The sequence below is a fragment of the Natrix helvetica genome (assembly GCF_964273705.1).
Source record: "Natrix helvetica genome assembly, chromosome: 1".
Classification (NCBI taxonomy): Eukaryota; Metazoa; Chordata; class Lepidosauria; order Squamata; family Natricidae; genus Natrix; species Natrix helvetica.
The window spans coordinates 328,810,121-328,836,919 of NC_138548.1; the positions used below are offsets into that span (position 1 = coordinate 328,810,121).

The following is a 26,799-nucleotide window of genomic DNA, read 5'->3' on the forward strand; positions in this document are numbered from 1 at the left end:
AGAAGTCTGCTTAAAAATTCAGATTTTGTATAACATCCAGTTGGCTTTACAATGAATATATTTCATTATTTGCATCTAGCTATATAGATTTAACAAAGCTATACTCCCAGCTAACATATACACTTTTTAAATTTATATCATTCATAATCAATTCTTAATTTTGGGAACATAGGTAGGCTTTGGTACAGTGGAATGATAAAGATATGATTGAATTAATTATGCTAGATTAAAATGACTTCCTACTAGCCTTTTACTATGTGTGTTAAGGATGAAAAACAAACAATCAGAGATTTTATTATCTTATTTGATGTTTTCAATGTCACTTTGGCTTTTTTATTTCAGCCAAAAATTATTTGGAAATGTAAAGGAATAAAATATACAGTAACTCTATAAGAATATATATTTTTATATTACAGAAGCTAAACAAACACTGAAGAAAATTATTAAATTCCTTATAAAATAGGCTCATAGTATCAATGTTTTTAAAACCAAGTAACAGAATAAATATCTAATTCCCTGTACAGAAAGCTCAATTGGACATTTAAAAATATTTAAGTAATTATATTTTCCTCCCATTATGAGAATGGGTTATATTAATTCTGAAAATCACAAAGACTGTGGGAGGTTGATTCTTGTCTATTGTTTATTGACCATTGGAAAAAAAAACACAAAACAAGCAACTTACTTAAATTGTGATTGTCTTTCTTTTGTCTTTCTTTGGCCAAAGCTCTTGCCTCTGATTCTGTGGGAAATACACATGATGTGCATGTTAATGAAGTAGTCAGAATTAGTATAAGATTAAAAGGCAACGCTCACAATGTAAATAATATTTCTCTGCTGCATTCTACTTCATATATATATTCTGACTGACGTACCTACAGTATACACCACCTATATAGCACCATAGCAAAACCTTCTGGTATATTTCCATGGCCTAATATCATGGCTCTTCAATCTGACTTATTAGGGATATAGGTTCAAATTTAAAACTACGAAAGCCTACAGCTGAAGATAATGCATGTGCAGCATAATATTGTCTTTGTTCTTTCTTTATAGTACGGCTAGCTGTCATTAAAGGACCAATTTTAACATTTAGGGATAGCTTTAGCAAGAAAATAGAATTTCTGAATGTAAAAGCGGGATTCAAACCCTCGGTCCACGAGGTGAAAAATAAACTAAACAAATCGCAGCTTGTAGAAAAGTAGCGTACGAGAAATAACATTCAAAGACTGCTTTTCCCTTTGGGTCTGCTGGTTCAGCAACTACTCAGAAGGAGTTATACTGTTTCATGCTAGTATAATGTTGTTGGTAATTGGTTTTCATCAACAAATGTGATTTGTGAAATCTCCTATATTATGATGATTCCAAATGTTATCTTTTCCATTTCAGGAAGCCACAGGTGCAGAAGTACTGTAAATACAGAGGTGGAGTTTTTTAGAAAGATATTTGTCACAGTAAACCAGAGCTGCCATTGCTAGAATCTTTAGAGTAGCGAGAAAGAATACGTAAATTGATTGGGGTCTCTTTCTTATGTGGATCTGGCATGCTGAAGAGTACTAATCATTGGAATCTAGTGTAGCCTTAATGATGTCACCTTAAAGGTTAGAAATGATGACTCAAAATAGAGCTGAAAGGGACCTTGGAGGTCTTCTAGTCCAACCCCCTGCTCAAGCAGGAGACCCTATACCATTTCATACAGGTGGCTGTCCAGTCTCTTCTTACAGACCTCCAGTGATGGAGCACCTATAACTTCTGAAGGCAAGCGGTTCCACTGTTTAATTGTCACTGTTAGGAAGTTTCTCCTTAATTCCAAGATGCTTCTCTCCTTGATTAGTTTCCATTCATTGTTTCTGGTGTTTTGGAAAATAAGTTGACCCCCCTCATCTTTATGGCAGCCCCTCAGATACTGGAATGTTGCTACCATGTCACCCCTAGTCCTTCTTTTCTCTAAACTAGCCATACCCAATTCCTGCAACCGTTCTTCATATATTTTTATATATCCTTCATGCATAGTAACATATTAAAGTAACATTTTCAGTTGAGGCAGCAGCTAACCTGAGGATAACGGGCTGCATTCAGTTAAGCCTCCATCTGCCAGAATATTTTCCATCAGTAGAACAGGAAAGGAAGAGATTCCTCCTTTTTCGTGTACCCCTGTGTACCCTGCACCCTCAAAATCTTCTCCAGAAGGTTGGGGAACGAGACGGCCAAGTCCTGTTGCACAAGTATAAAAGTCATTTTGTGCAACGTTGGATTTTATCCATTAAAATATTAGGTTTGCTCCAAGGAAGCAGCATACTGTAATAAAACTAATACTCCCCACCCCCTAACTACTAATAAAAAAGCTACCCATATGTTTTATTAACCATTGGATAAAGATCAACCATGCAGTGAAACATCTGTATTGGCTATTCCTAGATTATTTCCAAATATGGCTAATAAAGGCCTCTTTATTATAAAGGCATAATAATGAACAAATGCTGCATCTTCCTTAATGAAGCTGCATCAGACACAACGATGCCTTATCCTTGCTGGATTTTTTCCCCCCTCCTGTCCCTTCCTTAAGAAAAGAAAGGCAAACACTATACATTAACAAAAATATTTTCTACACTCATGACTTCTCCATCGATTCAAGGATGCTGTTGTAGGACCATACAACGTGACTGGTACAAGGAACTTTCTCAGAGAACTTGACATTTCACATTTGAACACAGCATTGTTTATTTTCTGGCTACGCTATGTGAACTATAGTGTATATATGACAAATGACCCTTAAGCAAATAAATAGTGAAAAAGACACTTGGTCATCAAGCAAAGCCTCATTTTCCCTGTCGCTCTATACTTTCTATTTTGCCCATCACTCATTCTGTTTCATATAAAGTTGTTCTACACCAGGGGTATCAAATTCAAGGTCCGTGGGCCAACACTGGACCATGGCGTGCTTAAATCTGGCCCATGGGGCTGGCCTGGAAGTAGCAAAGGACTGGCCCACAGTGCCTCTGACAGCCAAAATGGGGCTTTTTTGGTTGGCAGGAGGCCATCTTGGCCAAAAATGGTGTGCGGAGGGCCTCATGCGGCCCCACACACCCCGTTTTGGCTGGAGGGTGTTGCAGGATGCATCTGTCCCATCTCCTCACCCCCCACCCCCTGCAGAGAAGTACAATGCTGATCCGGCCCTCGAAGAAATCCAGTTTAACATCCCTGTTTTATACCAAATTAGGCTGTTTGTCTACCAAGCTTATTTCTGCCTACACTGAATAATCCTTGTACCACAGCTACCACAGAGAAATTAACTTTCCTGATCACTGAAGTTTTACTTCTTTTCGTTTCTAGGCTCAAGTTGGAATAGCAGTTGACTGCAATTCTCACTTGGTAACCTCAGGTCATCCTGATCTCCTTTGCCTTTTTTCCCAGCTGGCTTGCTTTTTTCCCTGCCAAGTGCAGAGGAACTATGGAGGCTTGCAAGAGACGACCTATTCTGTTGACGGCATCAACGGGTGGCACTGCCCTTGCTCTTCTGAGAGAGCAGAGAGTTTGCTAGCCTTGTTTAGGAAGCTCAGCAAGAATACTATAAGAACCTGGTAAAGATCCCAGCTTCAATCTTAGTTGGTGGCAGGTAGAGGGTATATTCTATGGAAGGCCTCAAAGCACATTATTGGTCAGAGTGGAGACCCCAAGATTAACTGTAGCTCCTTTAAAGGTGTCAGACCTAAGAATCCTTCTGAACTGGAGGTTCTTGAGTAAAATTGTTCTGAATTATTTGTGGACTTTGGGAATCTTGTCTTAAATAAGAATAGAAACAGCTGCCGAAAACAAAAGAAATCCAGGAGATTCATTTTGGGAGCTGGAAAGTATCTATTTAAGGACTGAAGATTAGACCCTGTTTGAGAAAGGGTGCTTGCCTGGTGAATTTTAACCCTTCTCTGTTTTTGTTTTTGTTTCATTTCCTTCCCCATCTAGTTTGCGGTCCCCTGTCTTTCCTCAATCTTCCTTACTCCTATTTCTTTGAGTGACTGATGGAAGAATACAGGGGAATCTCTGTCTTTGTCTATATTGGAAAGTCGAATAATGTTATAAATGGAAAACTTCATAGGCAATTAATTTTTATAAATAATTATTAATTCAATTTTTAGCATCCTGGTCCTATATTGCATTCAAATGATACAGATTAACAGGACTGGAAGGGACCTTGTGGGTCATCTAGTTCAACCCCCCCGCCCCGCCCAAGCAGACCCTACAATGAAACTGGCAATTCTAAATTGATTGTGGTGAAGCTAGTCTCTGAGGAAATTTTTTGCCTGTGTTTATCTCCCCATCTCATTCCCATCTTTCTTTCAATAAATATAGTAAAAAGTGTTTAATACAACAGGTTGTTTATATTTATAGCATTGAATTGCATATATTCCTTACGTGGCTTGTTTATTATACTTTTAAAAACAGAGTTCATATTTACCCGTGAGTTCCCTTTTTATATTAGGAAGGTTAGCAGGGCAGGAATTGCTGATGTTAAGTCCTGGAGGAGGCAAACCTTGATTCCCATAGAGGTCCACTAGATTGCCAGAGACAGGTAACTGGAAAAGATAAGAGATGAGATGAGATGTCATCAGGGTGTAATCTATAGTTGTCTAATTAATTCACTGTTTTCCAATAAAGGGTATGTTTCAGATACCAGTTTGGATGTTTAAACCTCTCAACAGCCTCAATCTAGGGAGTCCTAAAGCTTAATTTATTCTACAGGAATGTTTAGCTAGAAGACCTCCAAGGTCCCTTCCAATTCTGCTATTGTATTGTATTGCATTAATATGACTTCGGAAGACCTATTTTGTAATTGCTGATTCTCCTTAATATGGCACATAAGACACAATTACATCAAGGTCACTGAGATGTGGCACTGAAACTTTGAAATTTGTTGGGATGATTCTTTTGTTTTATAGTTTTTAGCTTTTAGAAATAAAAACAAAACATATTACTTTTAGTGAATTCTCAGAACTAATTCATTTTAAAACTCTGGGTTGCTAGCCAGTGTGGCTTCAATTATGCATATTATAAATCAAAAGGCTAAATATAAGAGTATTAAACAAATAAATGGAATTTTTAAAAAAACTTCCTCGTGGTTACTTGCAAGTCTAAAAGAAATCACTGGAGTTTACTCTTTGCTAAATATAGTTAAGAACATTTAGTAAAAGGTATCACAAATAGATTTTAAGGTTGTATAGTTTGTTGTGAAAATTGGAATGTTTTACTTAAAAGATAAACAGCAAGAATGAACAGACCAGTTCTGAAAATATGTGCTCTCTTATTGAGTCAAAGCAGATGAAACATGTACCATGTGTGACCTTTACATAAAGGTCCATTGCAATAATTTATAGCATCTATTTTATTGCCTCTCAGAAAAATGAGATTTTCTGTGACTATTGTATCTCAGTAGCAAATGAGCACAGCTATCACTGTTACAAACTGGGTCTTCTCTTTGCTATTGAACAATGGTATCCTTATTAACTCTGTAGAACTATTCATGGGCTCCAAGGAGACCTCTTTTTTTATTGGGATTTTGCTTATCTTCTACTTTAGGGGATCTGGCATCTGATTACACCACGAATTCTAAAGATAGTCCCCAATATTACCAAAGCAGGATTACAGTATTTCAATACAATATATCTATCAACATAATTCCTGGATTTGAGCTATGGATTTTAAGTGCATAAATGTACGGAAATTGTGTTTTACTAATTTTTATATGTAAGGCAATCTTCCAAATTAACAGACTACCTGTAGGATAAGTTCTGATGTAGACTTTTAAACCGTATACGTTTATCATCCTTTGTCAAATTATTGATGATACCTTACTTATGAAGGTAATGTCTTGATATATTCTAGAACACAATGAAGAAAAAAATGGCCATTTGAAAAAAAAATTACAAGCAAATTTTGGACAGTCCAATAACAACCTTTGACATGACAGAAGCAATTAATAGGGCTAAGATAGGTAAAGCACCAGAACCTGATAGTTTATTGAGTGGATTCTATCAAACTTTTGAAGAGCAATTACTTCTTCTGATGAAAGATTTAATGAACTCTATTTTACAAGGAAACTATGCCTGATTCATGGAAAGATGCCTACATGTCTTTGATGCCTAAGGAGGGACTGGATTTCTATGAAGAATTACAGACCAATTTTTCTTCTTAATAATGATTACAAATTCTTTACATCTATTTTAGTTGAAAGACTTAAAAAAGTTTTACGAGATTATATACATGAAGACCAGTGTGGTTTTCTACTCAGAAGACAATTAAAAGACAATGTGAGAGTAATCTTGGACATAATCGAACACTTACAACAATGTAGTGACATACAGTTTCACTAATCCTAGATGCAGGAAAAGCTTTTGATAATTTGAGTTGGGACTTTATGTTTAAAGTAGTCAAAAAGATGGATTTTGGACTGGGCTTTCTACAGGGATTGAAGTCCATTTATATACACCAGAAAGCACAGATTATGGTGGATGGAGATTTGATAAAACTATGCGAAATCCAGAAAGAAACAAGATAGGAGAGTCCTGTATCCCCTTTATTATTTGCAACTGTTAGACAAAATAATAGAGTAAAAGGATTACAAATCGAAGCACATAAATATGGACTTCATGCTTTTGCTGATGACTTAGTTTTGATTTTGCAAGACGCACTAGAGAATACTGAGTATATTATGAAGATGATTAAAATATTTGGAGGAAATGATGGTTTTAAAGATAAATAAATTAAACACGACAATACTAAGCCTATGAATGTGGAAAAGAAGAGGAAATTGGAACTTAAAAATGAACTTAAAGTTGTGAAAAGGTAAAATATTTAGGGGTGACACTCACTAATGAAAAATTTTAAGTCATATAAAAATAATCATGTTAAAATATGGGGGGGAGTTAAAGTTGGACTTACACAGATGGAAAAACTAGATTTTCCATCATTAATCAGAGGAATTCCATTAATTAAGATGAACATACTACCCCAAAAGTTATTTCTTTTTCAGACTGTACCAATATTGATTAAAGATTCTTTTTTTAAACAGTGATGGAAAGATATATCCAAATTTATTTGGCAAAATTAAAAAAAACAAGAATTAAAAATAAGCTCTTACAGGATGCTAAAGAATTAGTAGGTCTGGGTTTGCTGGATATCATATTATATTATGATGCCTGTTGTTTGGTATGGTCAAAAGGCTGGATAATTTTGAAAAACCCAAACTTTGTTAGACCTTGAAGGTTCTGATTTAGAATTGGGTGGGATGCTCATTTGTGGTACCATAAAGTTACCCCTAGTTTTAGGAATCATGCTATTAGAAAAACAATTGGGCATGTATGGTGGAAATACAGTATAAAAGAAGAATGGCTAACAAAGTGCCACTTTGATTATCACCCCATAAAACACGATACAGAAAAGTGATGCTATTGGATTCTAAATGGATGACGTACTGAGATTTACCGATATTTGACAAGATAGATTTCAGATAAAAACAAGAGAGCAATTAATGAATAGTGAAGTGAAGGATTTGTTTGTGATTGGTTTAATTATTTTACAATCTTTAAAGATTTAAACTTGCTAAAAAAAAAGTTTAGTATTTGCAGGAGTTAAATCTGAACATGATATGTTTTTATGTTGTGGAGATAACCAACTGATTGCCAAAGTTTATAAACTGTTACTTAAGGTTAATCTGGAAGATGAACTTGTTAAAGATTGTATGGTAAAATGGGTGGAAAAAATTGGTTACAATACGATGCTAGACCAATAGGAGAATGTATGAACCAATAGTTAAAAATTCATTTTGAATTACAGTCTGGAGGAAAACATTTATAAGATGATGCACTGTTGATATTTGCCTTCAGATAGGCTGGCGAAAATGTATAGAAGGATTTCCAACAAGTGTTGGAAATGCAACCAAAATGTAGGTACATTCTAATATGTGTGATCGACTTGTAAGTATGCTGAATCATATTGGATAAATATCATATTAACAATACAGAACATACTTAAAATACAAACATTAATGAAACCTGAAGCTTTTCTTCTAGGTGTTATGAATAAGTCAACTGGAAAAAAAGTTTGGGAAGTTTACATGGTGACTGCTGTGAGGATTGCACATGCTAAGCATTGGATACGTAAAGGGGATGCCAACTGATGAAGAATGGATTTTAAAATTGACTGAATTAGCAGAGATAGCAAAAGTAACTGCTTTGATTAGAGAGAAAATGGATTAGACAAGTTTATAAAACTGAAATCCATTTGTGGATTTTCTATGTGTTAAATACAATGACAAATGGTTAACAGAAGAATTTGAGGATTAGTTTTAACATACACACAAACACACAAACACACAAATATATGTGTGTGTATGTGTGTGTGTGTACTGTACATGTATATGTATGTGTATAAAATACACATATATATGTATACATACATATATATGTATGTGTATAAAAAAAGATGTTGGGTCGGTGTAGTTGTTTATGTAATATCGAATTTCTATTAAACATAGATGGAAAAGTTTATAACTATTATAGACCCATTATGTAAGGGGAGGGGAATATATTAGATTTTTGATGTACCTTTCGGTATTCAGCTGTTGTAGATTTTTTTTTATGTTTAATATTAGATGTATTTATTAGGGGGGAGTTGTACACATGGATTTTTGTTGTTGTTAATGTTAATCGGTTTTTCTTTTTCTTCCTTTTCTTTGTTTTACATTTTATCTTTGGTGATAAAAGTATAAATAAACATGTTTTAATGAAAAAAGGTACTAAGAGTGAGAACTAAAAGACACAACAGAAAACCAAATACCGTATTTGCAATTTGTAGAGCAGGATCCATCAAACCAAAGATTTCTTCATTATAACTTGATTCCAAACTGATTATGTCATCAATTACCTCATCCATCTGTAACAAAAGATAAGGAGTATCAGAAATCTTAATTAGGACAAAAAGTGTCTGTACACATCAAACACTTAAAAAGGAAAGACCTCCTAGATATACAGATCGTCCTCAACTTACAACCATTCATTCCATTACAATGGATCTGTCAAAAGTGACTATGACCATTTGTCACACTCATGACCTTTGCAGCATCCCCATAGTCATATGATCAAACTTCAGACCCTTGGCAACTACATGCATTTATGACAGCTGCCGTGTCCTGGTGTTATGGGATCACCTTTTGCGACTGTCTAACAAGCAAAGTTAATGGGAAGCCAAATTTTCCTTTAACAATTGTGTTACTAACTTAACAACTGCAGTGATTCATTTAACAACTGTGACAGGAACGTTCATAAAATGGGGCAAAACTCACTTAAGAACTGCCTTGCTTAGCAATGGAAATTTGGGGGTCCATTGTAAATTGTCAGTTTTGGACTACTGACATGAGGTATTCCTCTACCGATTCCCAGATCTTAATCATATTATTTATAATAACAACATTATAAATAATATGTTGTTATATTGTTTCTATTCTGTTTTTAATATATTGTTAGCTATGCTGTATTTGAGTTGGAAAGTTATATAAATTCCATAAATAAAAATATCCCAATTTATTTATTTAGGAGCCAGGGCACCAAACTTCTAAACTTTCTTTGATCACCCCCAATTTTTAATCTTAAAAAAAGATTTCCTATTTCAGGATTACGTGAGCCCTGCTGTAAACGTTAAGACTGTTGTGCATCATATTATATTAAGGGGAGATCGGTGAGAAAAGAATAATTGCAAAATCAGCTTCAGCTTCAAAAAAATATCAGCTATTTAATGCCTGGGTTAACTAGTTACACATACTCAAAGAAGCCACACAGATGAGGAAGTAAGGAAACAAAATTAATTTAAAAGAAGTAATATGAATCTAGTAGAAACCTAGAACCAAGAGACGAAATCCTCAAATGTAATGCACTATAGTAAGACATCTTGAAAAATATATAGATATTTCCTATCCCTGGTGCTGACAATTGCTCTTGAAAGCTGATAAACAAGGAATTAGTACAAATATTACATGACTATATGCATTCGTTATACAATAACTTCTTAAATAACTACACATATATTTTCACAGAGGACATTTTTTATATTTATTAAGCATTTTCGCTATACTTTTCCCAGAAATACCAATCCTTAAACTGCAAATTATAACAACTAGATTGTAGTATGGATAGAAATTCTTATTTTCTAATTGAGTAGTCTGAAGATTTTGTTGCTTGAAAGGAATTATATTAGGGATTTGAATAATTGGGCATTCCTGTAAAGCAAATTCTTTTTGGCTATTTAAAAAATGCATTTGCATGTTTTATTGACAGAACACAAATGTATTTAACAATTAGAACAGAGCTCCATGAATAAATAATCCGATCAGATCAAAGACCACTGAGTTACTGGGATTTATATCCTAGTGAAAGACTACAAAATTCAAACCACAGTCAAAATTCTACCACTTTGTTGTAATTTCTAACTGTTCTGAGTTTTCTCGCTGTTTCATGTCCAATATTTGTTAACTGGATAAAAGCATAACCAGGTACGCCATATGAAATGCCTGGCTGCCATTTTGACCAGGAATATATCTGTAGGATACATGCTATTTCCAAATGTGTAATTATTCAATTGCTTTCTAACTGCATTTTAGATAGCCTAGTGAATGAAATGAATGAATCAATAATCTGAAATGAATAAATCTGAAATAGGCCTGGAGATCTTAACAATCACATAAAGATTCTATCAGACGATATGCAGAGCATACATACCTGCATGCATGATACTCGAGAATGTGTATTCAGAGACTGGCATTCATTTTCGGCTCTGTTGTTTTGTTCTTCAAATTTATAAAAGCCCTGCAACCATGAAAAAAGAGAACAAATGTAAGAACAAATAAAATCAGAATGGGATAGAGTGCAACAGCAGGATAAAATATCATTTAACTGATATTTAAATAACCAAAAGACTTTAGAACAGAAAGTTAATCCTGTCACAACAGAATAAATACATCAGATTTTAATAATGAAAATTAAGGAGATGCAAATACTGTAGTGGTTTGATGAAATAAATAGCACTTATGACAGTCCAAAACTACTTGCTGTACTCAAAAGGTACAATTAAAAAAACACTTTTGTTCTACAAACAAATCCATATAAAAAATCCTAGAAAGATGCATGCAAACTAGCCGTTTTTGTCCCACAATGGTCAACCAGATGATTCTGGAAGATTATTTATTAGTCTGAAACCAGGTGGTCCTCACAACTTGTTCCCCAATAGTTTTCACTAGTATGGAGTTCCATACCCCAACAGACGTGTTGTCCATTCTTGGTTTAATCCCTATTAAATCCAACTACACTAGCAACCAAGGACACATCATGTAGTGGAGAATTATGCACATTCATAATTCGAAAGTCACATCATGTTTATTTGTTCCTAGGGCACAGAGTTTTCTGAAGCTAATGAGTTGTCGTCGTCCCCCCCATTTTTAACGCACACTGGTGCTTTAATTCTCCTCACACAAACGGTTTGTTCAAGTGTTCTTGTGATGGAAGTGTTCAATTGTGAGGAACATTCTGGGGTTAGTTTGGCTATTCATAAACGGGTGTTCTTTGACTGGCAAAGACAGCTATTTTGTTGAATGCACAAAATTCACTAAAAAGTATCAATGTTGCCTAAGCTCCAAAAGTTTGCCTACCTATGCTAATTGGCTTTCATGACAGGAAATTAGTCTAAATTTGTTCCTTTATTGTTTATTGAAATATTCATTGATTACAACTTTAAAACAGGAGTCCCCAACCCCCTGGCCATGGCCCACTACCAGCCTTGACCTTTCAGAACCCGCCCACAGAACTGGCGAGCAAGCCAGCATGCATCCACACTTGTGCAAGCAGCGGGTGAGTGTGTCAGCGCGCACTCCACTTGCAAAAGCGGTGAATGCATGCATCTGCTGCTCACGCAAACACACACACCCTGTCAGTCTGCAAAGCTGAAAAGGTTGGAGAACTCTCTTTTACAATAAATGTTACAGCTAAATTAAGAAATAAAATAGCTACTGGAATTTTGTTTTATACTGTATCTAACAACAGCCCCAAGTCTTCTATACATGCAGAGATGGAAGGAGAGACATATATCCACGTTGGAAGAATGGAAGCTGAAGTTAATGGAGATGGAAGAAATGGTGAAACTGACTTCTTTGATTAAAGAACAGACCTTATCTAGTTTCGTTTCTACTTGGAGCCATTTTTTTTATTGAAACTGGAAAAAAATATATGAGATTTTAATTTGAGAAGTTGATGCTTAGATAGGTTTATGATGATAGAACTATTGTTTGTTATGGTATATTCTAGTTCAAAGGGTCATCGATTTATGTTTTTATCTGTATCAAAAAAAGTCCCAAACTTCCATTTTTATAACTTTTTTCTTTTTGTTGTTCCTTGCCCCCCCTTTTTTTGTTATCTCATTTCCTCTTTTTAATTCCTTTTGATTTTTTTGGTATTTTATACTTTTTTCAAATTTAATGAAGTTTTAAAACCAAAAAGGTGTGTAGGTGTGTGTGTGTGTCTGTCTGTGTCTGTGTGTCTGTGTGTGTGACAGAAAGAGACAGAGACAGATCAGAAAAAATGAATATTTTTAAGCACCTTTTAAGCCAAAAGTGGTTCAATGACATTAAGCCAGTCATTCTCCTTAGCCCCAATTGAGAAGTCAAAAAACATTTACCCACCAACCCTTACTGAATCAGATTATGGTTTATAATCTTCAGTGAAGAGGCTTTCATCCAGCAGTGAACTGATTTGGATTGAGAGCAACAATAGTGGTAAATCTATGTATTTTGCATCAATACCTACTAAAGGCCTTGTTCAAAGGGAAGTTTTCATTAATGTTCAGAAAAGCATCAATAAGAAACTTATCTTTTTTGTACGCCTTCTGATTGTGCAATATATTTATTGAGATGGACTAATGAGATTGCACAGATTTACTAAATGCAGTGCTCAAATGTTTACACCAAAAGAAACATTAAAATTAGTTATTTTATTTTCACTCTTTGCTCATTTCCCTGATGGGTTTTTTTCCCTCTTTTGCCACCGGCATATACCATATTGATGTAAAATACTTTCATGGTGTCTTATTAATAAAAACTGCAATCATACATTATCAAGTTCATGATTTCTATTTTTCAAGCAGCTTGTGTGTCCAGCTGCATTCTTTAAGTTCCCTACCTTTTTGTGGTGTGCCAGTTACACCTTTTCCTGGATCAGGAGATCCTTCTCTTGGTCATTTATGCCCTAGCCTAGTCCTATCTTGTATGGACTATTGCAATGTGCTGTAAATGGGGCTACCCTTGAAGAATATTCAGAAGCTTCTGCTAGTGCAGAATGTGGTCATGGGATCAATTTTGGGGTCCCCAAGAATGATGCATGTAACATCTTTGCTGCTGGAGCTACACTGGATGCTGGTTTTCTAATTCAAGAGGTTGTTATTACCTTTCATGGTATTGGGCCAGGTTACTTGAGGAACCATCTCAATTCACTCACCTGGACAGGTAGGGAAGAATGTTATGGACGCTCTGGAATATCCTCCCTCCAGAGATGAGGCAGACCTTCACTCTCCTAGCCTCTGAAGGAAGAGTTTAAAGACCTGGTCCTACAAGTTTGCATGAACAGCACGCAACCCTGGGAATGGCTGGCCCCATCTTTTAATTTATTTTATTCATGTTTTTATTGGCGCTTTTTATAGATGCATTGCATTTTTTATATGTTTTTAGACTTTTGTATTTTTTAGCTATACACTTCCCAGAATCACTGGATTTGACAAATGCATAAATATTGAAATTATGTGGAAAAAGATATAGATTGGGTTCACCCATGGATCTCTGCATGCAGTTAAACAGGAATTTTCAGAAATCCCGAAGTGTGTGGGTCATAAGGATGGAGAGAAAATGTGCTTAACGGTTAATTGGTGGTGGTCAATTAGCAATGAAAAATTCAACTAAGATCAAGTCAGTGTGCAAGAGTTCTGAAAAGCTAAAATCCATGAAAAGATTTATGTGGGAACCTGCAAAATAGCCAATAGTATAATGCTTGATTTGCATGTGTCTAAGTGCAATCTATATTTCAAATAGTTATTTCAAAAATAACTATCGTTGTTCTTATGAAGTAGTTCATGCTTTTCATTTAGACATATTAACATCTATTCCTAACTAAATATAGAGTACTGTGAGACCAATCAAGTAATTTCACAACCTGAAGAAAAAGGGACTGGACAAGAAACATAGCTTTTAAAGCATCAAAGGCCAAAGACAAGATTTGTTCTTACCTCTTTTTCACAGTTGGAGTTTAATGTAAGCATGGCCATAGGGCTGTTGGGTGCACTGCTTCCAGTGCCCGGTGGCATAACGTGGTCAACGGGCTGATTTGGGCAAGGTAAGCTTAATGCCTGATTGTTGTGCTTATTTGCTAACGTAGTTGAGAGGTATTGTTTGACTTGTTGCCGTTGAGCTTGTTGGATGTGGTACTTGGTGGGGTTTTCCAGGTGAGTCTGCACCTGTGGACACAGAAGGAAAAGATGCAGCTTCTCATCAGTGTTTGGGATTGCTCTGAATATTGTGTTCATAGAGATTTACCCATCCTTTATTTAACACTGATTTTCCCCCCTACATGAAAATAAAGCTACGTGTAGAAGAAAAACTGTATATTAATGTAGATGCATTGTTTAAAAGACAGGAATTATTATATTATTATATAACAGACAGAATCCTGCACATCAATACTTTAAAAGTATCAGTAATTTATAAAATTTAAATAATAAGCTAATAACCAGAAAAGTATAAAATATACATTTCTCAATAAAATCAGTTGATACACATACACTTCATAAAATGCAGGCCAATAATTGATGCATTTTACATATGTTGGAGCCCACTGGAGTTGAACAGCTATAAAAAATGTGAATGAATAAATAAAAATAGAGAATGATATTCAGAAGTCTTTTTAAATGTCTTTGCTACTGTTACCAAAAAGAAAAAGAAAACCCTGAAAATGTATACCACTGTAATGCTTAAGCATATACTTTTTCATCACTTTGAAATAGATTTTATTTGACTCAATTGTTTTGCGGCATTCAACTATGAATGCCACAATCTAGTCTATGAAAAAAATATGATGCTATATTAAAAACAGTGCTTTCCATTTCTCTGCAAATATTCATACTGCAACCACATTTATTATATCTATTAAGAAAAAAATCCCTTGAAATCTTCTTTAAATTCCATTATACCATAGTATGCAAAAATGCATGCAAGCATATATCTTTAGTCCCGCTAAAATAAATAGATTTAAGTATCTGTAAGTGAGAAAGTGCTTGAAGCACACAGGGGAAAAAAGGAAGGGAGGGAGGGAGGGAGGGAGAGGAGGGAGAAAGAAAGAAAGAAAGAAAGAAAGAAAGAAAGAAAGAAAGAAAGAAAGAAAGAAAGAAAGAAAGAAAGAAAGACACAGACAGAAAGAAAGAAAGAAAGAAAGAAAGAAAGAAAGAAAGAAAGAAAGAAAGAAAGAAAGAAAGAAAGAAAGAAAAAGAAAAACTCACCTGATAATGATTATACTCAAGCATTTCCAGCATGGCATTTATATAGTCCTAGGAATGTCTGGCAACTAGTTGGACAATTTTCATTTTATTTTCTGTTCTATCAGTTCAAAGGCACAACGATGGACAAAGCATAAACAAGTTCTTCCAGATATGGCACAAGTAACTTGGGCATTACATCTCAGGCTTCTAATAACCATAAACTAATTTGTTATGCATGTAAAAAAAAAACGGTTTGCACAGGGAACCTTTTTGTACTTGTGTGCAAATGTGTTTGTGTGTTTGAGAAGCTACGTAAATTTAGCTTGGAAATTTTGGTACTGTTTTTTTTCCACAGCTTTGACGTCACACTTTTTTTCAGAAACATAAAAGGCCCTTTTAAAGTGATGGGTTATCAAAGTCAGATTGATTATTTGCTTCAGGCCAAATAACTATTCAGCTTTCGTTCCAGTCACCAGCAAACAATGACATTTTTCTTTAGCAGTACGATTACTTGTTTTAGGCCTACAGTTAAGATGACTTTGCATTAAAACCACTGGGTCAATTTGCTTGCCTTATTCTCTACTGTTGGGGAAATATTGCCGTCTCTTGATGAGAGGATGCTGGCGGTTATCAGAGCCTCCATGTTCTCACAATGAGTTACTGTCTTCAAAACATGGCTGTGCTATGCTTCTTAACATGCACTACTGTGTCTTATAAATTAAGGCTGACCTCATCCTTGTAGGACACTACTTTACTTTACTTTACTTTACTTTTATTTGCGCTTATAGACCGCCCCCTCTCCCAAAAGGGACTCGGGGCGGTGTACAGTCCATACAAAAAATACATCACATGAATAATTAAATAATTAAATAGTTAAATTATTAATAGATAAATATGGAGGAGGTTAAAAAGAACTGTGCAACTAAGTAAAGTATCTAAAATATAGTTTTAAAAACCCCTAAAAAGTATCCCATAAATTTAATTTTAAAAACAGTTCCCCTAAAATACCAGTTAAAAAATCTATCTGCCAGGAGGTAGAAGTTATGAATGTGCCAGGCCAGCTAATCGGAACAGGTGAGTCTTCAATTTTTGTCGGAAGGAGCGGAAGTCGGTGGTGGTTCTAATGTCGGGGGGGAGGTCACACACTTGCCTCATGTGTGCCCCATACAAGTTGAAGGGCTGTTTCACACAACACGTTAACATCTCTGTTTGAGTTAACAAACCTTAATAGCAGTGGTAAATTCATTTTTTTTACGACTGGTTCTGTGGGCGTGGCTTGGTGGGCATGGTGTGGCTTGGTGGGCGTGGCCTGGTGGGAGTGGCAGGAGAAGGAAAATCTCCATTCCTACCCCACTCTGGCCCCAGCCAGTGGTGGCATTTGCTGCTTCTCCAAACTACTCAAAATTTCCGCTACCGGTTCTCCAGAACCTGTTAGAACCTGCTGGATTTCACCCCTGCTTAATAGTATAAAATGTGATCTAATGCATAAACCATGTTACAGCTTAATGTGACATTCTGATATTCTGAGCCGCAGACTGGGCTCCCCATCAGCTATTTAATTCCATGTTAGCATAGTTAATGAATTCAATGAACCCAGTTCATTTGCCCAATACAGTGTACAAGTAGTCCTTGACTTCACAACCTTTCAAAGTTACAATGACCCAGAAAAAAAAGCAACTTTAAACCAGTCCTCGTACTTATGACCATCACAGCATCCCAACAATCAAAATTCAGACACCTGGCAACTGGTATATGTTGATGATAGTTGCAGCACCCCCAGATTATGTCATCATTATTAAATTCGAAGGGGTGGCAATGACTGAGGCAAGGCAGGACTCGGATAACAAGGCTTTATTAGAACAGCTAACGCAACAGCAACTCCAGAACCAGTAAGCTTGAACAGTTCCCGCTTGACAGCAATTTACATGCAGGCAGTCCCATGGCTAGCCAATCAGAGCATGGTGACTTTCCCGCTCTTGCCACACGCGCGCCTCGACAAATGGCGAGCCTCGGAGATAGAGCCATGTCTCCGAGGCTAAGACATAACACCTACCATTCGCAATATTCTCAGTCAGCTTCTAACAAACCAAGTAGCAATAACACTTAGACTTATATACCGCTTCACAGTGCTTTAGAGCCCCCTCTAAGCAGTTTACACAGCCAACATATTCCCTCCAACAATCTGGGTCCTCGATTTACCAACCTCAAAGGATGGAAGACAGGATCAACCTTGAGCTTGGTGAGATTTGAACTGCCATATTGCAGGCAGCCGGCAGGCAGCAGAAGTAGCTTGCAGTACTGCATTTTAACCATCGTACCACCACGGCTCATATGGACAAGTAAATGGAGGAAGCCAGATTTGCTTAACAAAGGTAGGGTTCACTTAAAAATAGCAGTGAGTCACTTAACAACAGCAAAAAAGGTTTCAGTAACAGGCATGAATAACTAAACTGCCTTGTTTAACAACAGAAATTCTGGCCCCAATTATGGTTGTAAGTCAAGGACTACCTAGATATGTTCTGCCTTGCCTACAATCTTGGAAACAAATGCTTAAGGATTATTTAAGTATATCCAACCCAATTTCAATTTACATCAACGTCCATAAATTTCTTGTCCCAAAATAACTGCTACAGACAATGCTTGCTATGGGGTACAAAAATGAGGTTTAATATGTCTAAAGGATGCCAACAAAAGATGATCTGCCCCAAATCTTGTCCTTCAGGTCTTCTATCAGTACACCCAGTACCACTATAACTGGGCCCTCCTACCTACAAGTCCTCCTCTTTTCCCTTTTTCCATCATTCGCATCAAATTAGGGAGTTAGGTCTTCACAGCATATAACAGCTTCTATTAAAATTTACTACTAGTGGTTCTTAGCAGCAGCAGGAGCAGTTCTAGTGGTAAATTTCTATATAGCATCATTAATGAGCTGTGGTGGTGCAGGCTACTTCTGCTGACTGCCAGCGGTTTGGCAGTTCGAATCTCACTGGCTCCAGGTTGACTCAGCCTTCCATGGTCAGTAAAATAAGGACCCATATTGTTGGGAGCAATATGCTGACTCTGGAAACAGCTTACAGAGAGGGAATTAAAACACTATGAAACGGTATATAAATCTAAATGCTATTAAATTGTTAACTTCCAGACATGTTCAGCGCAAGTGCAATGCCTATGGAGCATTTCTATAATGCTTATGAAAAATTCTCTATTTTTTAAATTAATTCTCACCCAAACCACAATACTTTTCTCAATAAAGGATTTTCTTCAGAGGATTTTCAGAGGATTTTCTTTTTTCTTTTAGAGGATTTTCAGAGGATTTTCTTTTTTCTTTTAAGAATTTTATTGGTTTCTAAACATTTATGGGGAAAGGTAAAAGGGTACATAGAAAATTTTGGCAGCTTCCGTGCTAGTGGTAGAAATCCCCCCAAATCTCACAATTTTTACAATGTTAAAGACAACATATAAAAGATATAAACAGAATCTTGTTCTACATTATATCAACCATGTGTTCAATCATCTCTTTTTTTGTCACTTTCTAGTATATCAACAATTACAATAATATTTCAAATGCATTTATTTTTGTGATCTTAGCCTTTTCGATATTGCTCCCTCCTCCCTGTCCCCAGATGGAGCCACATCCCCTCCCTCCTTCATATCTTGTACATTACTACCTTTTTCACTACCTCCCATATTTTCGTCCTCTAGGAGAGAACTGTGTTTTTTAATGAAGGGTTCTGCCTCCCGCACTGTATTAATTCTAACTCTGTTTCCCTCCCAAAAGATCAGCATTCCCTCTGGCAATAACTATCTAAACCAAATTCCTTTATTATATAATTTCTTTGATAAGGAGGAGTACTTCCTCCTTTTCTCTCTAATTTTTTTCGGAATTTGCTTAAGAATGGTACTTTCTTTGTCTTTATATTTTAGTAGTCCCCTCCTTTGAGCCCCTAGCACCTCATCCCTCATGGTCCTCCTAAGAAATTTAACATGTACCTCCCTAGGAACATTATGTATTCTAGCATATGCTGAATTAACCCTGTAGACCAGATCCATATCCCACCACAACTATTCTTTGTCTCTCTTAATATATTCTGCTAAAATTGTACTCATAATTTCCTTAAGGTCTTTCAGAGGATTTTCTTGAGGAAAAATTTGGAGCTTTTTGACGTGAAATCAGCACATTATAAGAATTTTGAAGTTGTCCTGCCTTGTTAAAGTGCAAAGTGACTTTTGTCATTCTAGGAAGAAACTTGATATTCATTAGAGGTAATCCTCCATTTACAACCATTTGTTTAGTGTCTGTTCAAAGTTACAACAGCACTGAAAAAAGTGATTTATGACCTTTTTTCACACTTATGACCGTTGCAGCATCCCCATGGTCATGTGATCAAATTTCGGGTGCTAGCAACTGGCATGTACTTTTTGATGGTTGCAGTGTCCCGGGGTCATGTGATCACCTTTTGTGACCTTCTGACAAGCAAAGTCAATGGGGAAGCTAGATTCACTTCTGAACAGTGTTAGTAATTTAACTACTTCAGTGATTCACTTAACAGCTGTAGTAAGAAAGGTCATAAAATGGGGCAAAACTCAGTTAACCACTGTTTCATTTAGTTACAGAACTTTTAGGCTCAATTGTGGTCATAAGTTGAGGACTTATGACTACAGGTTTTGGACTTATAATTTGCTGCCAAGCAAACAAATGGGTAAATAAAACATAAAAAACTAACTTCTTGTTGTTTTTATTTTTAATACAACTATTTCATTTTCTTTTAAAATTACAAACCAATATATTTTTGCATGCTGAGTAGATTACTGATGAACAAATACACATCATATATTGTACTTTGCTGGTTTCAATTCCTTTTAAAATTTATAAGCACAAATCCACCCAAATTTCTAATAATGTCTATAAAGTTAGGATACTAATATCTCAATTAATCTATTTATACTGTCAATCTCTGAAAAATATTTCAGTATTAGTACAAAATACATTGAACTAGAAAAAGTCAATTCATATTGTTCCCATGTTCAGAAAGGATATTTGTATTTTATTCAAAGCAAATTAATTTACTACCATTATTAATAATTCTGAATTACTTTCTGGTCTTAGAAACCCAACCTTATTTAAAATTAACCTTATAATTTTCAATTAGCATGTGACATTCTGTTTGTACTTAGTGTAAAATGACCCCATTTAGAAAAACGAACACAAACTTTAATTGCATTAAGCTAAGAAAATCTGATAAGGAAAAATGTCACTTTTAAATCCCAGCCAAGTCTCTTCATGTCATTCAGCTAACAGCAGTAGACAAAAAAACATACCACACTTCAAGTTACTGTTCAAAGCAAAGGAAGTTTAGAAAAACGAACTTTTGTTCCTATAACGGTGCCTTAGGGACTGAGATTTATAATCATAAAAATCAAATACTTTTTTTAGCCTTTACTCTCATTTCAATGAAACTTTTGTTTTAAAATGTCATGGGATCAAAAATTAAAAGTAAAAAAATTTTTTTTATCAATCAGTGATGCCAGAATACAAATTGTACCAATGTACAATAGTACAATAATTGAAAATTGTTTCAGGGGTTACTGGGGACGTTTCAGTTTAGTCCTGTTTTACTTTTTAAAAAATGAGTTTAGTCACTGAGAGGAAAATCCATTTGGAAACATAATGTTAGAAACAGACTATCACCATATTAAAGACTGGGTATTTGCAATCTGCAGATATTCACATAAATTTACAAAATTAACATTTTTAAAAAAAATTCTGTCTGCTTCTTAAATATGGCTACTTTGACTTATGACCGATGAAACGTGACCTACCTGAAAAAGAATACTTCATCCAAAGTTGCAATGGTCATGTGACCAGTGACCACTCTTTGCCACTTAGGAACATGGCTGTATTTACAGACATTTGCAGCAACCCATGATCATATGACTGCAATTTACAATGGTTTTGTTAAAAACGGACACTTCTGGTTTCTGGCAAAACCCTACCTATAGCAAACAATGGGTTCATGTTTACAATCATGACATTCACTTAATGACCACAGTATTTGCACTTACAAAGAATGACCAGCACTGTTGCTTAATAATGCCCACTGCAAAAAACATAGTAAAATCAAGTTGGTCACATGACTGATTCATTTATACAATTGTCATAACATACAATTGCAGTGGGCAGTTTCCATTATGGTTGTTGAGAATTACCTGTAGATCAGGATACCTGCATATCTTTAAAACTCTATATCGAATGGGCAACCTATGGCTCTCTAGACATTAGTGAAGCATCTTGTAATAGCAAGATGTTCCTGACATTAAGAAGATGATTTTCTCTTTTGTTCAGAATTATCTTCCTTTTGGGTCAATATAGTACTGTAATTTAAATTTGTTTCCTTCACCATTGGCAATACTACTAGAGCAGGGATATCAAACTCGCGGCCCAGAGACCGGGTGCATCACGTGTTGGCCACCCCCACCCCCAGTTTAGTGAAGAGGAAAAAAGTCACGATATGTCACGTGATGGGAACGTGACGATGCGAGTTTGATACCCCTGTACTAAGACCTAAAACCTTCATCAAGACCTCACACAGCAATCTAAGGCATCCCCAAGTTAATAGGACAGTGCATAGCTGGCAACCTCCCCAAAACCTACAAAATTGTCCTTCATTCTGTGTGATCCTATATCACTTTTATAAGACAGTTGAAAATCTATTTTTGAGAGAATGTGAGCAGAATGTGAGTTATAGATAGGTTTTTCCTGACGCTTGAAAAGAATGTAAATGTAAAAGAGATGTCAGCAGAACACAAAGTGACAAGATACTATCACTGATGCCATAAAAGTATGTCTTTACAAGTCAAGGAAGTGGCAGTCCCATAAACTGATGTCCATTGGGTCACAAAGAATCACTAATGACTGCACAAATGAGCAACAAACCAATTCCAGCCTTGCAAGAAGAGACAATTAAAGGGAAATTAAGTCACTGTTATTTTCTCATCCTCTTATTCAATGTGGGATTGAAGTTTGAAAAAGGTCGTTTGTACGTAAATAACATATATCATAAAGGTGGCATTAGAGAGTCATTTTTAAGCAAAGCTCTCAATGCTACATCCTTCCATTTGTACCATGCCCACCAAGATTCTTTTAATATGCTTACTAATGGGGGGAAACAGAAAAGAAAAATATGAATCACTGACATAATCCTGCAACTTGAACATCTCTTTGCAAACAAATAGAACTGGAGAATACACAATGTATCATAACACTTTAGGATCGTCCAATTCTTAAAAACGATTGTTACAGGTAGTCTTCAATTTACAACAGTTCCTTTAGAGACTGTTCAAAGTTACAGCGGCAATGAAAAAAGTGACTTAGGAATGTTTTTCACACAACCGTTGTAAACTCTACATGATCATGTGATCAAAATTCAGATGACAGCTGCAGTGTCCGAGGATCATGTGATCACCTTTTGCGACCTTCTGACAAGAAAAATTAATGAGTAAGCCATATTTACTTAACAACAATTTGATTAATGTAACAGCTACAATGATTCAATTAACAACTGTGGCAAGAAAGGTCCTAACATGGGGGAAACTCACTTAACAAATGTTTTACTTAGCAGCAGAAATTTTGGGCACAATTGTGCTTGTAAATTGAGAACTACCTATATTACAAGTTATGTATCATAAGTTTTCCCTCTGGTCTGTTTCACTAGGGGGCGCTGTGCTCGACGCTGATTGGCTGACTGCTTGACAGCCGGCATATATATAAGGGCTGTCAAAGCAGGGCTCAGCTGTTTGCCTGTTAGCTGAAACGTGCGAAATGCGAAGTGCCACGTTTGGCAACCTGTTAGCAATAAACTGTTAGCATTTGTTAAGTCCTGGCTCGCCTCCGTTTGCCCACCCATGTTCTCCCAGCTAGAACAATTACTATGCAGGCTTATTCTTGAAAGACAAGTCTGGAAAGCAAAGCATCTGAGAAAGAGCAATCAAATGAGGGGAAAAAATAGTATGTCCTTCCTTTATTCTAGATGCTTTTCTTCCAAATATTTTTGCATCATATTATGTCAGAGTCCAGGAAAGATTTTCATTTGTGCTGGTAAATATGCTGAGTTGTGTGTGTTTTACTAAAATGGCTACCATGGGATCTTGTCCATTTACAATATGTCTGCCGTGGGAGACAAGTTGTTAGTAGCAATTTACTAGGTGATAACCACCATTGAGTCCAAACCTCTCCTATAGGGTTTCCCAATTTGAACTTTGTACTTTGTCTGGACAGTTGAGTATAATTCTAAGCAAGGCACCAGAGCTAACACTATTCTTTACTTATATATATACTGGTCTTGTTGTATTTGGGTCTTTTCCCAGCCTGATGATGGTGAGTGAGACCTCCCCGAAACGTTGCCAAGACAATCTCAATCTTACCTGGGAAAAGACACAAATACAACAAGACCAGCATACCTACACCCGTGAAAATCTACGAAAACAAATACATACATACATACATACATACATACATACACATATACATACACACACACACACACACACACACAGTGTGTGTGTGTGTGTGTGTGTGTGTGTATATATATATACATACTATAGTATATATATACATACTATTTTTAAAAAATGCAAATTAGATTTAAAATGTATAGTTTTGCGCATAGTTCTGGCTCACTGTAAATATTCATTTAAAATCAACCATGTTTTTTCTTAAGATTTTGGGTTTACCTGATTTAATCTTTTTGCCTTTTATTCAATTATTCAACAGCAGGTTACCCAATCCTCTTAAAATGGTTGTAAAAAGAATACATATCATTTGACCCCTGCTCTGAAAACAATGCTTCCAAGATGCCATTTCTTCTACTGATACAGAGGTTAAATCCCTGTATCTACAATATTTTTTGTAAATAAAATTGTAATTAGTTGCACAGAGTTTGCGCATTACTAAATATGTGCTAAGATTTGGCGATACAAAACTGACAATAAAAAGGTTATTACAGTTTGAAGCATCATATAACAACAAATCTAACTTTGGGAAACTGACTTGGAACAGGTAGATGTCCAAAACCGAAATTGTTGTTGCACATTTAAATATTAAAAGATGCTGTTATAGTATCAAAACATATTTTTTTTACTTGCCAGCTACTGCCACAACACAAAAGAACACTTGTTTTACAAGTATGACCTTTTTTTTTCATGCTTCATGCTTTTGCAGCAATGTTAAGTTGCCACAGGGATAATTTGGCAAAGAATGAGAGATTCTGTTAATTCAAAAGTATTTTGTGCCACTTAAATCCCTTATAGCTATTAAGTGTCACAGTTTACGGTAAAAATAAAGCCAGCCAAAGTCAATCGTTCATTGTCTACAACTTTTTATCATCAGGAATAATTTTTAAAAGATTATTTATCATTTTATTAACATTTTATTGGATATTACCTTTTCTGGAAAAAAAAGCCACTTTAAGAATCATATAGTAACATAAGTTGATATTGTGCTAAATAGCTTGGTTTTATTTCTCTGCTTAAATGAGCTATGCTGTTATTTATGTGTCTATTGAACTTTACCAAACTATAATAAAATAGCTTCTGATACATCTTCACTGAAGAAGATGATCAAGCACTAAATATAGGATTTTCCAGTTACCTTCATCTTCCTTTTTGCTATATTATACAATTGTTTCTGAAGACATGGCAGCTTGGTCATATAATAGACAAAAGGGGATACATTATACCTGAATGGCACAGGGCACTACCCATAGTGCTTTAGGACTTTATCAAGATTCCTTGCACTGCTGTGATTTGATGAAAATTATACTAGAAAATTGACTAAGGGGTTCTTCACTGCTAGTACAACCCTACTGGAGAGCTCAGATGCCAGAATTGTTGATATAAAATAAAAGAGAGACAATGGAAATTTACCATATTCATTTTGCACTATAACCCAGCATCTGATTCAGGCATATACTGTGCTAGTGACAGGTTAGGGACAGATGAAGATGGGAATGAAAATGGAAATTTCTATGACATAAGCTTCAAGAATGTCCACTACAATTTTGTCCTCATGTCATGCATACCTACAACTTATGACTACAGGTAAATCTTCGACATACAACCACAATTGAACCCAAAATTTCTGTTGCTAAGTGAGACAGTTCTTAAGTAAATTTTGCCCCATTTTACAACCTTTCTTGCCACAGTTGTTAAGTGAATCACTGCAGGGTTTAAGTTTAAGCTTCCCCATTGAGTTTGCTTGACAGAAGGTTGCAAATGGGAATCATACAATCCTGGGACACTTCAACCATCATAAATATGAGCCACTGGTTAAGCATTCAAATAATGATCACGTGATCATCAGGATACTGAAATGATCATAAGTGTGAAAAACTGTCATAAGTGACGTTTTTCCAGTGACGTTGCAACTTTGAATGGTCACTAAATGAACTGTTGTATGTTTAGGACTACTTATATAGGGCAGGAAACACCTTTTTCATTGAAAGGCAACATTGTTTTCATGTCACTAAGAGGAACAAGAAAGCTAGCTTAGTATAGTTAAGAGAGGGATGTCAAACACAAGGCCCAAGGGCCAGATCTGGCCTGCGATGTGGTCGGATCCAGCCTGCAGGGCCATCCTGGAAAATGTAAGGGGCTGACCCGCATCACTTCGGCCCGGTCTACCCAATGCAAAGAGGAAACATCGGGACAGCGTGGCTTCGGCTGGTCTACCTAGTGCAAAAAGGAAACATGCCAGCAGTTTGGGGAGTGGTGTCAAGCTGGCCATACCCACCCAGTGGGCCACACCCATCCAAACACGCACACCCTCCACGAGGTCAACCACAGCCCTGATGCAGCCCTCAATAAAATTGAGTTTGACACCCTGGATTAAGACATCAGGTTAGAAACTGGGAGACTATGAATTCTAGTTCCACCTGAAGAATGAAGCAAGCTGGATGACTCTGGCCAGCCCTAGAAAGGAAGAAAGAGCAAACCACTTTCAAAAATACTGCCAAAAAACTGTAGAGATTAGTTCAGGTAGTTGCCAGGAGTCAACATTGTCTTGAAGGTACATGCACACACACAAACCTAATAGGAACAAGGGGAGCAGATGTAAATATGGCTGAAATCATTTATGCATTTATGCGGCAAGAAGGTTCACTGGCCTTTCATCTGATGAAACTGACAGTCATTTTTGAAAATTTATGTAAAAATGTTTTCCTACATTTTTAGGGTATCAAAATATTCCTTTCT

At 36.0% G+C, this 26,799-nt stretch overlaps 1 protein-coding gene across 5 annotated transcripts in view; it reads right to left on the reverse strand.

The window, feature by feature from the left end:
• MITF (melanocyte inducing transcription factor) overlaps positions 1-26,799 on the reverse strand; it is a 197,848-nt gene that overhangs the window by 13,356 nt on the left and 157,693 nt on the right. For 3 of the 5 annotated variants that reach the window (XM_081934600.1, XM_081934599.1, XM_081934601.1), the window contains exons 3-8: positions 14,308-14,535; positions 10,764-10,850; positions 8,830-8,925; positions 4,454-4,571; positions 2,056-2,214; positions 686-742 (exon numbers count right to left, since the gene is read on the reverse strand). In XM_081934600.1, the coding sequence (XP_081790726.1) occupies positions 686-742; positions 2,056-2,214; positions 4,454-4,571; positions 8,830-8,925; positions 10,764-10,850; positions 14,308-14,535 (745 nt within the window). The remainder of the gene's footprint in view (positions 1-685; positions 743-2,055; positions 2,215-4,453; positions 4,572-8,829; positions 8,926-10,763; positions 10,851-14,307; positions 14,536-26,799) is intronic. The other 2 variants (XM_081934602.1, XM_081934603.1) reach the window with 1 other exon arrangement.